Source organism: Halichoerus grypus, chromosome 1 (assembly GCF_964656455.1).
Source record: "Halichoerus grypus chromosome 1, mHalGry1.hap1.1, whole genome shotgun sequence".
NCBI lineage: Eukaryota > Metazoa > Chordata > Mammalia > Carnivora > Phocidae > Halichoerus > Halichoerus grypus.
In genome coordinates, this window is record NC_135712.1 from 34,461,712 (window position 1) to 34,477,129 (window position 15,418).

Genomic DNA, 15,418 nt, shown 5'->3' on the forward strand with positions numbered 1-15,418 from the left:
GGAGCAGGTGCTAATAGGCTGTAAAATGATAAAAAAGCATTACCAATAAAAAGAAAAATAACAAATTTAAAGCATACTGAATCAATAATTCAGCAGTACACTATTAACTTTCCTGGTTGTTCCCATGAAGACAAGGATCTGTGTCATTACAATCCAACATACAAATATCTAGAACAATGTGTCTTAGAACAAAGATGCACCATAAATATCTGTCAAATAAGTCAGCCAGACCGGAGACGTGTATATATATACATACACATATATATGTACACACACACATTTGTATCAGAGTCAGAGTCAAAGTATTGACTCTGATACAAAATGAGTTCCAGTAACCTTAAAAAAATGTAAGATTTTTTTCCCTAACAGACTAAAATGAACAGGCTATAATCAATGACCACTTAAATTGATAAAAGTTCTTTCCTGTAGAAAAGTAATTATGCTTACATATTTATCTACAATTTGGAAGCCATCAGTTCACATTACTTAAAATTGAAATTGGAATAATATCTTGAATTCTTATGCTCTATCTTATTCCATTTCTCTTTTCTATGCTATCACTATTACAGGGCAATTTGAGAAGCCTAAAATAAAATGCATTTCTATTACATATTTAATCTCTTAACACAAAAAAAGAGACACTTGTAATTAGCTTTTCTAATAAGAGAACAGACTCATTAAAATTTTATCTGAATAAAAATCACAGTTATTACTTACCAAGGTCTTTGATTCTTGGTAGTACATTGCATGTAAAATGTTTATAAGAAGCTACTTTTCCTTCATAGGAAGAAATTCCCACATGAGATTCATAAATTCTTAGACCTCTTGGCTTCTTTGGTTTGGAATGCTTAAACTACAGAATATAAAATTATATAAAGAATTAGATCAGAAATACAGGTATGATACTAACTGATTAAGCATGTTAAATGAAATGGTGAATCAACTCAAATAGTTTGGAACTGCTTTCGCATATAAAAGGCATTTGGCTATATCCATTAAATTTTCTCTTGAAAAGAAATTCCTTTTTGGGATCATGTTAATGGATCTGTTTTAAAAGAGTAATCATGAAATGGCTTATGCCTTATCATTGAGCCTTAGAGAAAACACAACAGCTTAAAATGTATACATAATTATTAAATGCAAAGCACTTATCAACAAGCTCCAATAACTTAGAATACAAAAAAGTGAGTTCAAAGATACATATAAACCTTGACAATGATACGGCCTTAAAAATAACTCTAAGTAATACATTCATGAGGTATCTTCCCTATGCCTTGTTCCTAAGGACACTGGGACCCTGCTTCAAACCAAAGACAATGAGAAATACTGTATCACTGAAAATCTGTGATGAATCAGAAACTGTGATTAAAAAAAAAAAAGCAGTATCCCTTTCAGGTCAGTATGTAGAGATTTCTTTCTCCCTCCTATCCTCAGAAACACATGATAAAACAAGAACTCACTTCTATATTTTATTGGCTACAGATGATGGACTCTGACATATGTATCGTATATCAGGTACACTATGATGTAAAATATAAAACTGGCAGTGAAGAGAGAAGTTGAACATTACTATAAAAGTTATAAAAGTAAAAATTAATTTTCCTAGAAATATTGGAACAAGCATTTATTTAAAGATTTGTTGTTCTCACTTTATATGGGTGTTCTGGATCCCAGTGTATCCAATCATAATTCACATTATCACCTTCACGAGTCACATACTTCGCCCACGGTGAAATACGATACAAGATCTCTCCACTTTTACTCCTAATAACTACCTAAAAAGAGAATGAGATGTTATTGCTTTAAAATACTTTGACAACTCTAAGATAACACATAAGAGTTTATGAGAACTGCTACAAGTAAGAAAAGGAGGAATGATCTTAAGAATTTAAACCACCATACAGATGTGTACCCTTAAAGATGTTTAAACGGACTTTACTTTCTTATCCGTTATAGTATATGATCCTTAAAGTCACTTTCAGCTGAAATATTTTATGATTCTCTGGCAACTTCCATCATTGCCAATCAACTATTAGAGTGGTTAATTAAAGTAAACAGAAAGGAGATAGTAAAAAGACAAGAATATTATTTGGAAACTACTGTGAATAAGTCAACAGGAGTACATAATCCTACTATGTATTTAAAAAAAGGAATGAGCTATATTGCCATCTCTTTCATTTTGTTTTCATAGCAATTATAACATTTTCAAGAAGCTAAAGGAGGAAAATGAGTTTTGATTTACATTTGTATTGTGCACACACAAATATACATACATACACACAAACAGATACCACCCTGTAAATATTTTCCACCTTTTTTCAACTTCTATGCCCTATTCCAAGTGTGCTTTACCATATAAAACCAAGCATTTCCCCCTTTAGCCATTCATTCCTATATTTGCCAATAGTATCACTATTGTTATCAATAAAAAAACAATAAAATGCAAATCCACCCTTTTAGACTTAATGCTGAATAAAATATTTTTAATTTATCAACATGGTTAGGTAACAAAATGAGCCACATGAGCAGAGTTTCTAAGAGATTGAAATGGTTGCTTTTTTCTTAAGTTTTTTTTTTTTTTTTAAATTAAACCTTCTAAAAGTAGATATAGGATGATCAAAATTGTTCAGATTAGGAGCTATATTATGCCCTTGGCATTGAGAGAGAATATATTCTTCAGTCTCCTCTAACAGAGAAAAGCTCTAGTGTGCATAATTCTTGGTAATTAAATATTTGTGAAACGCTTTACAGTTTAGAAAGGACTTTCATCATTATATCTCACTTGATTCTAGAGAATCTTTATGACCCAAATATCAAGTGGGACTGAGCTGTCAAAAGTCACTGAATAGCAGAGCCAAAAGCTAAACACAGAGCCTCTGATACTCACTTTCTTGCTCTTAACAGGCAACCACACCACTTCCTACAGATACCAAAAAATAATAAATCATGATTTATGATAGAAGAGCAGGTGAGTGGTGAAGTTCATGTCTAACTTACATGAGCAAAATTCTTTCTTCTTCATTAGGCCTCCCACTTATTGAAGCCACTGACAGCTAAGTATTGCTATCATTCAAATAATTATCACAAAAAGATGAATGAATAGGATTCATCCATTTCAGTAGTATTCATTCCAAAAGATATGTCCCCTGAGCTACATGAATTTCTGGTATAATATACAATAGTAATATGCTTAAGAAAAGGTCCTCTGTCTCACTCATCAATTGAGAATAGGCCATGGGGAAATAAAATATAGAAATCAGTTTTCAGTAAATAACACTCTGCTTAATCCATCTGTCTTTTCTCTCTTTCGCTAAATGGCTCTACAGCCCCTCCAAAGGATGTTCATATACCCATAATTATTTGTGAAGGTGCCTGTTGGCAGAGAGAATATTTGAAACTTTAAGTAGAGGATATCAAGAATCTCCCCATGCTGAATGTAATTTTCACATTCTTTAGAACATTAATCTGCTTGTTGTACACATGTCTACAGAGGCTACTGTGCCATGGGTGTTGGAAGGAACAGTCCCTTCACTGGTGTCTCATATTCCTACATATTTTGCTGGGTATGCCAAGAATACAAGGCCCTGACAGTTACTGACAGAAGCCATTTCTCAGAGTTGTGTTTGTAGCATGCCATCCTGAGGAATAAGATAATGTCTCCTCTGAATACACAGAACAGGCTTGCTTACTGCTTGCTATGAAAGAATGGATTCCCCAAGATGAATATTCTGGAGCTATGAGGCAAACCAACAGTGTGAGTAGCATCCATCGGGACCGTTAGGTGTCACTCTACAGGATTTGGAAGACAAGGAGAACCAATGCAAATACGATGCTCATACTGCTTACTGTGCTGTGACTAATAAAATGATTTGTCTCTGACCCAGGAGTTGTGTGCATTCTGCCAGATTGCATGAAACAGTAACAAGTTAAGTTATAAGCGTGTAGGTAAGGTAAAACAAACTCTACACCTGACAAAGGATTATTTAATCATTCATTGAATGACTTCAATATTGTTTCCAAAGGTTCTGTTTCTTCCTTCCCTAACAGTCATTCCTGTTAGTATTGCTTGTTAGGATGGACACTTTTAAATATCAAATTCCCTCTTTCCTTCTCAGTAACAGAGTTATAGTCTAGGTCCTTCAGTGATATAGTAAAGCAAAACTTCCCACCAAATCTGGATCATTACATATCTGTGATCATTACATAATCTGTGATCTTATCTGTGACCATTACATAAAAGGTAAATAAATTTCTCTGTTCTTTAGGCCCCTAAATATTGGAGCCTTCTTTATTACACTAGTTCATTTTTTCCTAAGCACTTGCCTATGGAAGCCACCTCACCTCGTTTTTGATTTGCTGTCCTTAAACTGTTGTGGTAACCAGCTAAGAGTATTATAATAAATCTAAATAAATCTAACTTGAGAAATGTTCCAATGAATGGGGAATATAATCTTTCTTGACTAAACTCTGCTCACATTTTTTGGGGAGAGGGCAATTCCTAGAATTTGGATCTCATGAGTTCAGATTCAGATGAAAGGGTTTTTTAGATCATGAGATAAGACTTTACATCATTTTGGGGGCACCTGGGTGGCTCAGATGGTTAAGCGTCTGCCTTCGGCTCAGGTCATGATACCAGGGTCCTGGGATCGAGTCTCGCATCGGGATCCCTGCTTGGCGGGGAGCCTGCTTCTCCCTCTGCCTCTGCCTCTCTCTCTCTCTCTGACTTTCATGAGTAAATAAATAAAACATTAAAAAAAAAAAAAAGACTACATCATTTAATTTACAGCCTCAAAATAGCCCATGCTATAAAGCAAATTGAAAAGAAAGAGATAGCTTGGTAGATCTTTCAACAATAATAAGTCTAACAGCTGATGAAGTAGAAGAATTTACTTGATACTACCAAATTGAAAGTCTTATACACTGTTAGTATAAGTATAAAATAGTATAAAAGCTCTGAATAACAATTTGGCAATATGCATAAAAAAAAGTAATTCTCAATGACTTAGCAATTCTGATTATAGAACTTTGCCGTGGAAATAATCAGAGATGTGTCCAAAGAATTATATCTCTGTCTATTGACCTTAATGTTACTTTTACTGGCAAAAAGTGAATGACTAAATGATATGTATAATATGTAGTTGTAAATAATAATGTATAGTTGTAAAAACTATAGTACTGAATTATACCAAAGGTTGTAAGAATATACTTTCATGTTATGAAAACGAATATATTGCATCTCCTAATGTAAATGCACACAAACCCGTGGACTGAAATATTTAAACAAATAGAAAAAAAATATTTAGATGATTGGCTATGGTTAGATTATTAGTAGCCTTTATTTCCTGGTTGTATTTGTGTATATATCACTTAATTTCATTTGTATAACTTTTTTTTAAAAGATTTATTTATTTGAGAGAGAGCAAAAGTGTGTATGTGTGTGAGCCGGGGTGGGGGGGTTGTGGGCAGGCAAAGGATGAGGGAGACAAGCAGACTTCGCGCTGAGCCGGGAGACCACTGCAGGGCTTGATCCCAGGATCCTGAGATCATGGCCTGAGAGTCTGATACTAAACCAATGGAACCACCCAGGCACCCCTTCATTTGTATAACTTTTTGATCAGAAACAAGTAAGTATTTTAGTAAGGACTATAAATACATTAATTATATAACTGCATACACATTTGTGGAGCTATGCTATTCAAGTTGCATATATTATGTACCTTAAATATATTGACACAGTGCTAAGTATAAAACCTCAAAAACTATATCAAATTACTTTAAAGGAATATACTAATGAATACACTATCAGGATGAACTTTTTATAGGGCAAATGGATACTCTAAAATTATAATATCTTGTAACATGGTAAAAATATTATCAGGCTCCTTTTTTAATAAATCAAATTATCTCTTTGACTTATGGGAAGTTACTATCAAAAAACATTAATAAATAAACAAGTATATAAAAGAAACCTCTACCTGTACAAAAATCAAATTGACTTAGTGAACGATATGAAGTCAAATTTTATTTAGAAAACGTCACTTAGAACTCAAATAAACAATATAAGAAACAGTTTGGTAAAACAGTGAAGACCTTAAAAAAAATTGTGTGTGTGTGTGTGTGTGTATTCATTCATTCTAGGAGTATCTTTTGAAATGCTTCTTGCCAAAGAATATTGTTCCTATGGACTGGAAAATTATGACATAACATGCTCCTCAGGTGGTCAACAATCTCATATAAAAACAGTGGATGTATTCAGTTGGTTAGAAGTATTAGCATACTCTGGAAATGGTACTGAATGTAACTCTGAGTTTCACAAGTGAATGTGTAGAAGACCAAGAGAAAAGGCACAGATATTGAATATTATAATTCAATTTGCCTAAATTATACTACCAAAATTGCAACTATGTGATGCAGGGAAAACCTTTCCTTATAAAAAATAAAAGCTTAGCAGAAGGGTTAATTAAAAATATAGTAATAAAAATAACTATTTAGTGGCATACAGGTTAAAGTAAATAACCAAGCAAAGTCATTTCTAATTTATAAAGTAATGTTATCTCCACTTTTAAATTACCTCTAATTTATATAACATCTAATGTAATTGATACTATATATATAGAAAATATATAAATATAATATATTGATATAGTACATATTATATACTAATATCTACCAACACATACAAATACATATAAAACAATGGGTACAGGCATACCAATGTACAATACTGAATATGAATATTCTGTCTTTGTGCATTTAAAATGTGAATGAAATACATATGTATATATAAATATATATATTTACAGAGAAAGAGAAGTATACTTAAATAGAAAATATATTGTGATTTATTCTTAAGTAATTTTAGAAGTGTGAGGGATGGGCTAGATGGGTAATGGATATTAAAAAGGGCACTTGTGATGAGCGCTGGGTGTTGTATGTAAGTGATGAATCACTGAATTATACTTCAGAAATCAATATCGCACTGTATATTAACTAAAATTTAAATTAAAAAAAAAGAGGTGCATGGGGCAAAAATAAAGAAGATAAATTTTTAGAAAAAGTAATCAGTGTTCATAATTAAGTAGGAAAATAAGTGATAATCCCGAGAATGTGATGTTTCTATCAGTGAGCAGAATCCTGAAGAAATAAATGTTTTTAATATTTACAAATAACATAGTATAAACATTATTTTATTTTGTTAAAGATTTATTTACCTATGAGAGAGAGAGAGACAGAGAGAGAGAAAAGGAGAGAGGGAGTGTGAGCAGCAGGAGGGGCAGAGGGAGAGGGAGAGAGAATCCCAAGCAGACTACACTGAGCACGAGGCAGAGGCAGGGCTCCATCTCATGACCCTGAGATCATGACCTTAGCTGAAACCAAGAGTCAGTCACCCAACCGAGACACCAAAGCCCCCCAACATTATTTTAAATGCATAGATATAATTATTAGAACTTAAAATAGCTTAATAGAATCTTAAAGACGCTCTTAAATCTCACTGTAATTCAACTGAAGTTTTACACCTAATCTTTGTTTTTAAAAAAATGATGTATCAGTAAATGTTGTTTCCCACAGTTTTGTTTGTTCTTCCGACTTGGATCGGTTTTAAGATTCCCTAACATTATGTAAGAATGAATCACTTCTCCATTTTGGGAGGCTCAAAAATGGCCCCTCAAAAGATATTCACATCCTACACTCTAGAATCTGTAAATGATACTTCGTGTAGCAAAAAATGGGTCTTTGCAGATATGATAAAAGAATCTTAAAATGGAGAGATTATCCAGATAATCCAAGAGGGCAATCACATTTATCCTCATAAGAAGGAAAGGAGGCTATTGACACATCGAAAGAAGAGGAAAGAGCAGTGTGACCAAGGAGGAAGAGTGATGCAGACACAAGCCAAAGAATGGCAGCAGCCGCCAGAAGCTGGAAGGGGCCAAGGGCAGAGTCTCCCACGCCAGAGGGAGTGAGCTCATTTCAACACCTTGATTTCAGCCCCAGTGATACTGGGTTTGAACTTCTGGCTTCCAGAACTGTGGGAGAACAAATTTCTATCATTTAAAGCCACCATATTTGTGCAGCAGCTACAGGAAACTAAACTAGGAAGGGAAAATTACAGGCAATCACTTTTTAAGAATAAAATGGAATGTACTTAAATTTAGTTAAATGTTGTCAGTGCTGGTAAGATTAATTACAAGATAAGGTTATTTTAATGAATCGTCTAAATAACATATTTTATCTCTTATTAACTTTCTGCTCCCCAAGAGAAGACATATACCAATGCATTTCAGTAATCTTCACTGAACAAATCTCGTTGACAATTTCCAGGAAAAGCAAACTCCTTCAGAATAAATGTTGCTGATCTTCAAAATTGATAGGAGGGCTTATAAAAAAAGTGAATTTGTAGTATGTAGTTTTTATTGCTAGTCTACCCCCATATAATTATATTCAGAGATTGAATAAAAGGAACTACTCTATATGATGCAAATAAAAGCTCTGAATTCACCATAAACAAAAGCTAAGGGGCTATTTTTTCTGATATATTTGCTTCATTAAACAGAGATGAGACTATTTCAATAGATAATCAGCAAAAATAATAATAACAATGTTTATTGAAGAAATGTCATTCTGAATTTTCTAAATAGGGATATCAGAAACACTATCTGATATTAAAAGATATTTCATTGTGAATTTTGAGTTTATATTTCAATTAACTGAGGGAAAAAAACCAAGACACCAATAAAAGTATCAAAGTAGTTTTCAAATAATAATAAGCCCATAATATGTAAATGAGCACTTTGTAGATACACTTTCATAAAACTACATATATTTGATTGGTAAAATTATATAAAGTAGGTTTATATATGAACTATAATTAGCATTACCATCGTTTATATATTGAGCCTGCTATGGGTACCAAATAAACATAACTCTGTTAGTTGAATTTTTAAAAAAAATTCTGTTAATTTTATCTGGATAATAAAGTTCATACATTTTAGAGATCTCCATTTTTGATCTCACGTAATTTAGACCGTAATTTTATTTACTCAAACAACCTTACACAAGTCATGTGCATATAAAATCATCATAAAAAATTATCACATCTTGAAAGACACATGCAGATTGAATGTGAGGGGATGGAATAGCATTGATCATGCAAATGGAAGTGAAAAGAAAGCCAGGGTAGCAATACTTATATCAGACAAAACAGACTTTAAAACAAAGACTGTACTAAGAGACAAAGAAGGACACTATATAATCATTAGAGGACAATCCAAAGGAGGACATAACAATTATAAATATTTATGCACCCAACATGGGAGCATCCAAATACATAAAACAGTTATTAAACAATATAAGGGAATCGATAGTAATACAATAATAGTAGGGAACTTCCACACCCCACTTAGATCAGAGGACAGATAGTCTAGGTAGAAAATCAATAAGGAAACAGTGGCTTTGACTGACACACTGGATCAGATGGATTTAATAGATATATTCTGAACATTCCATCCTAAAACAACAGAATACACATTCTATTCAAGTGCACACAGAACATTCTCTAGAACAGAACACATATTAGACCACGAATAAGTCTCAACAAATTTAAAAAGACTGAAGTCATACCATGCATCTTATCTGACTACAACACTATGAAACTAGAAGTCAACCACAAGAAAAATCTGGAAAGAGCACAAATACATGGTGGTTAAATAACATGTTACTAAACAATGAATGGATCAACCAGGAAATCAAGGAAGAAATCAAAACATACATGAAGATATAAGAAAATGAGAAACAGTGGCCCAAAATCTTTGGGATACAGCAAAAATGGTTCTAAGAGAGAAGTTTATAGCAATACAGGCATACCTCAAGAAGCAAGAAAAAGCTCGGGGCGCCTGGGTGGCTCAGTCGTTAAGCATCTGCCTTCGGCTCAGGTCATGATCCCAGGGTCCTAGGATAGGGCCCCGCATTGGGAATCCCTGCTCAGCGGGAAGCCTGCTTCTCCCTCTCCCACTCCCCCTGCTTGTGTTCCCTCTCTCGCTGTCTCTCTGTCAAATAAATAAATAAAATCTTAAAAAAACAAAAAAAGCAAGAAAAATCTCAAACAAATAACCTAGTCTTACACCTAAATGAGCTAGGAAAAGAAGAACAAACAAAACCTCAAATCAGCAGAAGGTGGAAAATAATAAAGATTACAGCAGAAATTAATAATATGGAAATTAAAAAAACAATAGAACAGATCAATGAAGCCAGGAGCTGGTTCTTTGTAAAGATCAACAAAATTGATAAACCTCTAGCCAGACTAATTAAAAAAAAAAAAAAGAAGAAGAAAAAGAGAGAGACAGAGAGAGAAAGGGGGCTCAAATAAACAAAATCAGACACAAAAGAGGAGCAGTAACAATCAACACCACAGAAATACAAAGGATTTTAGGAGAATATTATGAAAAATTATGTGCCAACAAACTGGACAACATAGAAGAGATGGATAAACTTTTAGAAACACGTAACCTACCAAAACTGGAGCAGGAAAAAATAGAAAATTTGAACAGACTCATTACCAGTGATTAAACTGAATCACTAATCAAAAAACTCCAAACAAATTAAAGTCCAGAACTAGAGGACTTCACAGATGATTTCTATCAAACACTTAAGGAGAAGTTAATACCTATTCTTTGCAAACATTTCCAAAACATAGAAAAGGAGGGAAAAAATCCAAAATCATTCTATAAGGTCAGCATTATCCTGATATCAAAACCAGATAAAGACACCATGAGGGGTGTCTAGGTGGCTCAGTTGGTTGGGCATCCAATTCTTGCTTTTGGCTCAGGTTGTGATCTCAGAGTTGTGAGATCAAGCCCCACATCAGGCTCTGTGCTTAGTACAGAGTCTACTTGAGAATCTCTGCCTCTCCCTCTGCCCCTCCCCCACTTGCCCTCTCTTTCACTCTCAAATAAATAAATAAAATCTTAAGAAAAAAGACACCATGAAGAAAACAGAACTATAGACCAGTATCTCTGAAGAACATTGATGCAAAGATCAAAAATACATTTAAGAAATCATTCCTAATATGACCAAGTGGGATTTATTCCTGGGATACAAAGGTGGTCAATATTCACAAATCAATCAACACGATACATCCCATCAATAAGAGAAAGGATAAGAACCATATAATCATTTCAGTAGACACAGAAAAAGCATTTGACAAAATACAACATCCATTCATGACAAAAACCCTCAACAAAGTAGGTTTAAAGGGAACATACCCCAACATAATAAAGGCCATATATGAAAAACCTATGGTTAACATCATACTCTGTGGGGGAAAACTGAGAGCCGTTCCCTTAAGTTCAGGAACAAGACAAGGATGTCCCTTCTCACAACTATTATTCAACACAGTATTGGAAGTCCTAGCCATTGCAATCAGACAAAAGAAAGAAAGAAAAGGCATCCAAATTGGTGAAGAAGTATAACTTTCATTATCTGCAGATGACATTATATTATATATAGAAAACCCTAAAGACTCCACCAAAAAACCGACTAGAACTGATAAATGAATTCAGCAAGGCCACAGGATACAAAATCAATCTATAGAAATCAGTTGCATTTCTGTACACTAATAATGAGAAATTAATAATCACTTTTACAATTGCACCAAAAATAATAAGATACCTAGGAATAAACCTAACCAAAGAAGTGAAAGATGTGTACAATGAAGACTATGAAACATTGATGAAAGAAACTGAAGAGGACACAAACAAATGGAAAGCTATTCCATGCTCATGGACTGGAAGAGCGCCTGGGTGGCTCAGTTGGTTAAGCGACTGCCTTCGGCTCAGGTCATGATCCCGGAGTCCTGGGATCGAGTCCCACATCAGGCTCCCAGCTCAGGGGGGAGCCTGCTTCTCCCTCTGACCCTATCCCCTCTCATGCTGTTTCTCTCTCTCTCTCTCTCTCAAATAAATGAATAAAAAAAATCTTAAAAAAAAAAAAAATTAAATGTCTGTACTACCCAAAGCAATCTATACAGTTGAGGCAATCCCATCAAAATACCAAGAGCATTTTTCGAAGAACTAGAATGAAAAATCCTAAAATTTGTATGGAACCACAAAAGATCCAGAATAGCCAAAGAAAGTAATCTTGAAAAAGAAAAACAGAGCTGGAGGTATCACAATTCCAAACTTCCAAGTTATACTACAAAGCGGTAGTAATCAAAATACTATGGTACTGACACAAAAATACACACACAGATCAATGGAATAGAACAGAAAGCCCAGAAATGAACCCACAGTTATATGGCCAATTAATCTTCCACAAAGCAGAAAAGAATATGCAATGGGAAAAAGTCTCTTCAACAAATGGTATTGAGAAAACTGGCAGCTACATGCAAAAGAATAAAACTCGACCACTTTCTTACACCAAACACACAAATAAATTCAAAATGGATTAAAGACCTAAATGTGAGACCTGAAACCATAAAACTCCCTAAAAGAGAGCACTGGCAGTAACTTCTCTGACATTGGCTCTAGCAACATTTTTCTAGACATGTCTCCTGAGGCAAGGGACACAAAAGCAAAAATAAACTACTGGGACTATACCAAAATAAAAAGCTTCTGCACAGCAAAGGAAACAATCAACCAAACTAAAAGACAACTTACTGAATGGGAGAAGATATTTGCAAATGACATATCCGATAAAGGGTTAGTACCCAAAATATGTAAATAACTTATAACACTCAACACCCAAAAAATGAATAATCCCATTAAAAAATGGGCAGAAGACATGAGTAGACATTTCTGCAAAGAAGACATGCAGATGACCAACAGACACATGAAAAGATGCTCATCATCACTCATCATCAGGAAAATACCAATGAAAACTACAATGTGATATTACCTCACACCTGTCAGAATGGCTAAAATGAAAAACAGGAAACAACAATAGGTGTTGGCAAGGATGTGGAGAAAAAGGAACCCTCCTGCAGTGTTGGTGGGAATGCAACTGATGCAGCCACTCTGAAAAACAGTATGGAGGTTCCCCAAAAAGTTGAAAATAGTGGGTATTTGCCCAACAAATACAAAAACACTAATTCAAAGTGATAAATACACCACCATGTTTATTGCAGCATTATTTACAATAGCCAAGATATGGAAGCAGCCAATGTACATCAACTGATGAATGGATAAAGAAGTAATGTGTATGTAGGGGCACCTGGATGGCTCATTGGTTAAGCATCTGCCTTTGGCCCCACGTCTGGCTCCCTGCTCAGTGGGGAATCTGCTTCTCCCTCTTCCCCTCTCCCTGCTCATGCTTTCTCTCTCTCTCTCTCTCAAATAAACAAATAAAATCTTAAAAAAATAAAAAAAGAAGTAATGTGTGTGTATGTATATATACATACACATACATATATATACACATACGTATATATACACGTATATATATACATACACATACGTATATATACATGTACACACACACACACACGCTGGAATATTATTCAGCCATAAAAAGAATGAATCTTTCCATTTGCAACAACATGGATAGAGCTAGAGAGTATGATGCTAAGCAAAATAAGTCAGTCAGAGAAAGACAAATATCATATGATTTCACTCATAAGTGGAATTTAAGAAACAAAACAAATGAACAAAGGGAAAAAAAAGATAAATAAAAAAACAGACTCAACTATAGAGAACAAACTGATGGCTACTAGAGGGGAGGTGGGTTGGGGGATGGGTTAAATAGGTGAAGGTGATTAAGAATACACTCATCTTCACAATCACTGAGTAATGTGTAGAATTGTTGAATCACTGTGTTGTACAACTGAAACTAATATAACACAGTATTGGTCAACTACACCAGAACTAAAATTTAAAAAAATAACTGAAAAAAATGATCACATCTTTGTGATATACTTTATATCCACAATATTCAGAGGCTGAGGTAAATGGAAAAGAGATTAAGTGATTAGATTAAGCCCATTAACCCTTATGTTATACAGTACTAGACCTATACAAAAGAAAAGGTGATATCCTTCCTGGTAGCTTAACTAAGAAAAGGATAGAAATCAGTTGAACTTTGAAAGCAATAACCTATTGATAAGTTTTCATTGACTCCCATTATTTCAGCTTTAGGATTTTTTTGTTTGAAAATATGGCATCACAATTCAGGTAGGTTTGTTGTTGTTGTGTTGTTTTGTTTTGTTTTGTCTTGTCTTTCATAAGAAACAAGAGATCTTTCCAATGTTGAATCCAGTAAGAATGGCCTGAGTAGAAACAGTTAAAGCATTTCTCTCAAAAAAAATGAAACCACTATAAAAAAAGTCTTTAAAAGAAAAGACTAAGCATACTAGCTATGAAAAATAAATCTGTAATGTGACACAAAGGAGTATCAGATCAAATTATACCAAACTTTGACATCAAGGACACCAATGTACAGAACGAAAAGAGATTATATTTGAGGCATAACACTCATAGCTACTTTGCTCCTGATTTAACACCAATTGTAGAATCACAGAGATATAAACATTCATTTCTGTAATACTTACACATGGGAGAGAAAAGACTTCAGAATATTGTAAAAAAGAAATAAATGAAGATCAGTAGTTGCTTCTTATAAAAGCAGGTCCTTATTTAGAATGATTTTTAAAGAGACAGACGTTCCTGTACTTATAAAAAGGAGTATTACTCCCAAAGGTTCCACTCCAGTTCCCCAGCCTCTAGTCCCGTTAAGAAGTATTACAACTATAATATTTTTTTCTGTCTCTGTCTTTTGACTGAGGCAAATCTTTAAAGAAATAAACAACTAAGTAGAACTGATAAAGTGTTTGCTTCATTTCAAGTACATTACCTGAACAAAAACCTTATAAAGCGAGGTCACTATAAAAAGACAAAATCCAAAGGGATTATGCGAGATTTAGGAAGCAGGCATTGAAAATGATACCCCTGAGCAAGTGAGAATAACTACTCCTAAGTGAAAAGAATAGGAACAATGCTGAAATGTTGTAATCGGGTAAAGATTGATTAAGTGTCTTAGACTAGAAAACAAATGAATTACACATGATATAAAAATATAGGATTTAAACTTCCAAGATATTGAAAGATCAATACAGTAATAAAAGAAAAAAGCTATGAAAAGGGGAAAAAATCAGTGAGTTTTCATTACTGAAAAAGTGTGCTTCAAAGAGACTCATCCATGTGCAGTGAAGGCTAGAATTCTATTAAGTAAACAGAGTTATAATCTGGTATAATGCCAATAGAAAAATATCTGAGAAGTATTTTCAGAAGTGCTAGGATGAGGGGGTACTATCATAAGATGAGATAAAGTTCTCTTTAAAAATATTTTATTAAGTATAATTACAAAAGTCTATATGGTGATAAATCAAATCATTTGAAGAAAAGAATATGATTCTTAAGCAATCATGTGA

At 33.8% G+C, this 15,418-nt stretch overlaps 1 protein-coding gene across 7 annotated transcripts in view; it reads right to left on the minus strand.

The window, feature by feature from the left end:
• GBE1 (1,4-alpha-glucan branching enzyme 1) overlaps positions 1-15,418 on the minus strand; it is a 278,711-nt gene that overhangs the window by 141,887 nt on the left and 121,406 nt on the right. For all 7 annotated transcript variants that reach the window (XR_013442827.1, XR_013442829.1, XR_013442854.1 and 4 more), the window contains exons 4-5: positions 1,650-1,775; positions 718-853 (exon numbers count right to left, since the gene is read on the minus strand). Coding sequence is in view for 1 of the 7 variants with exons in the window: in XM_078059397.1 (XP_077915523.1) it covers positions 718-853; positions 1,650-1,775 (262 nt within the window). In the remaining 6 variants the exon portion in view is untranslated. The remainder of the gene's footprint in view (positions 1-717; positions 854-1,649; positions 1,776-15,418) is intronic.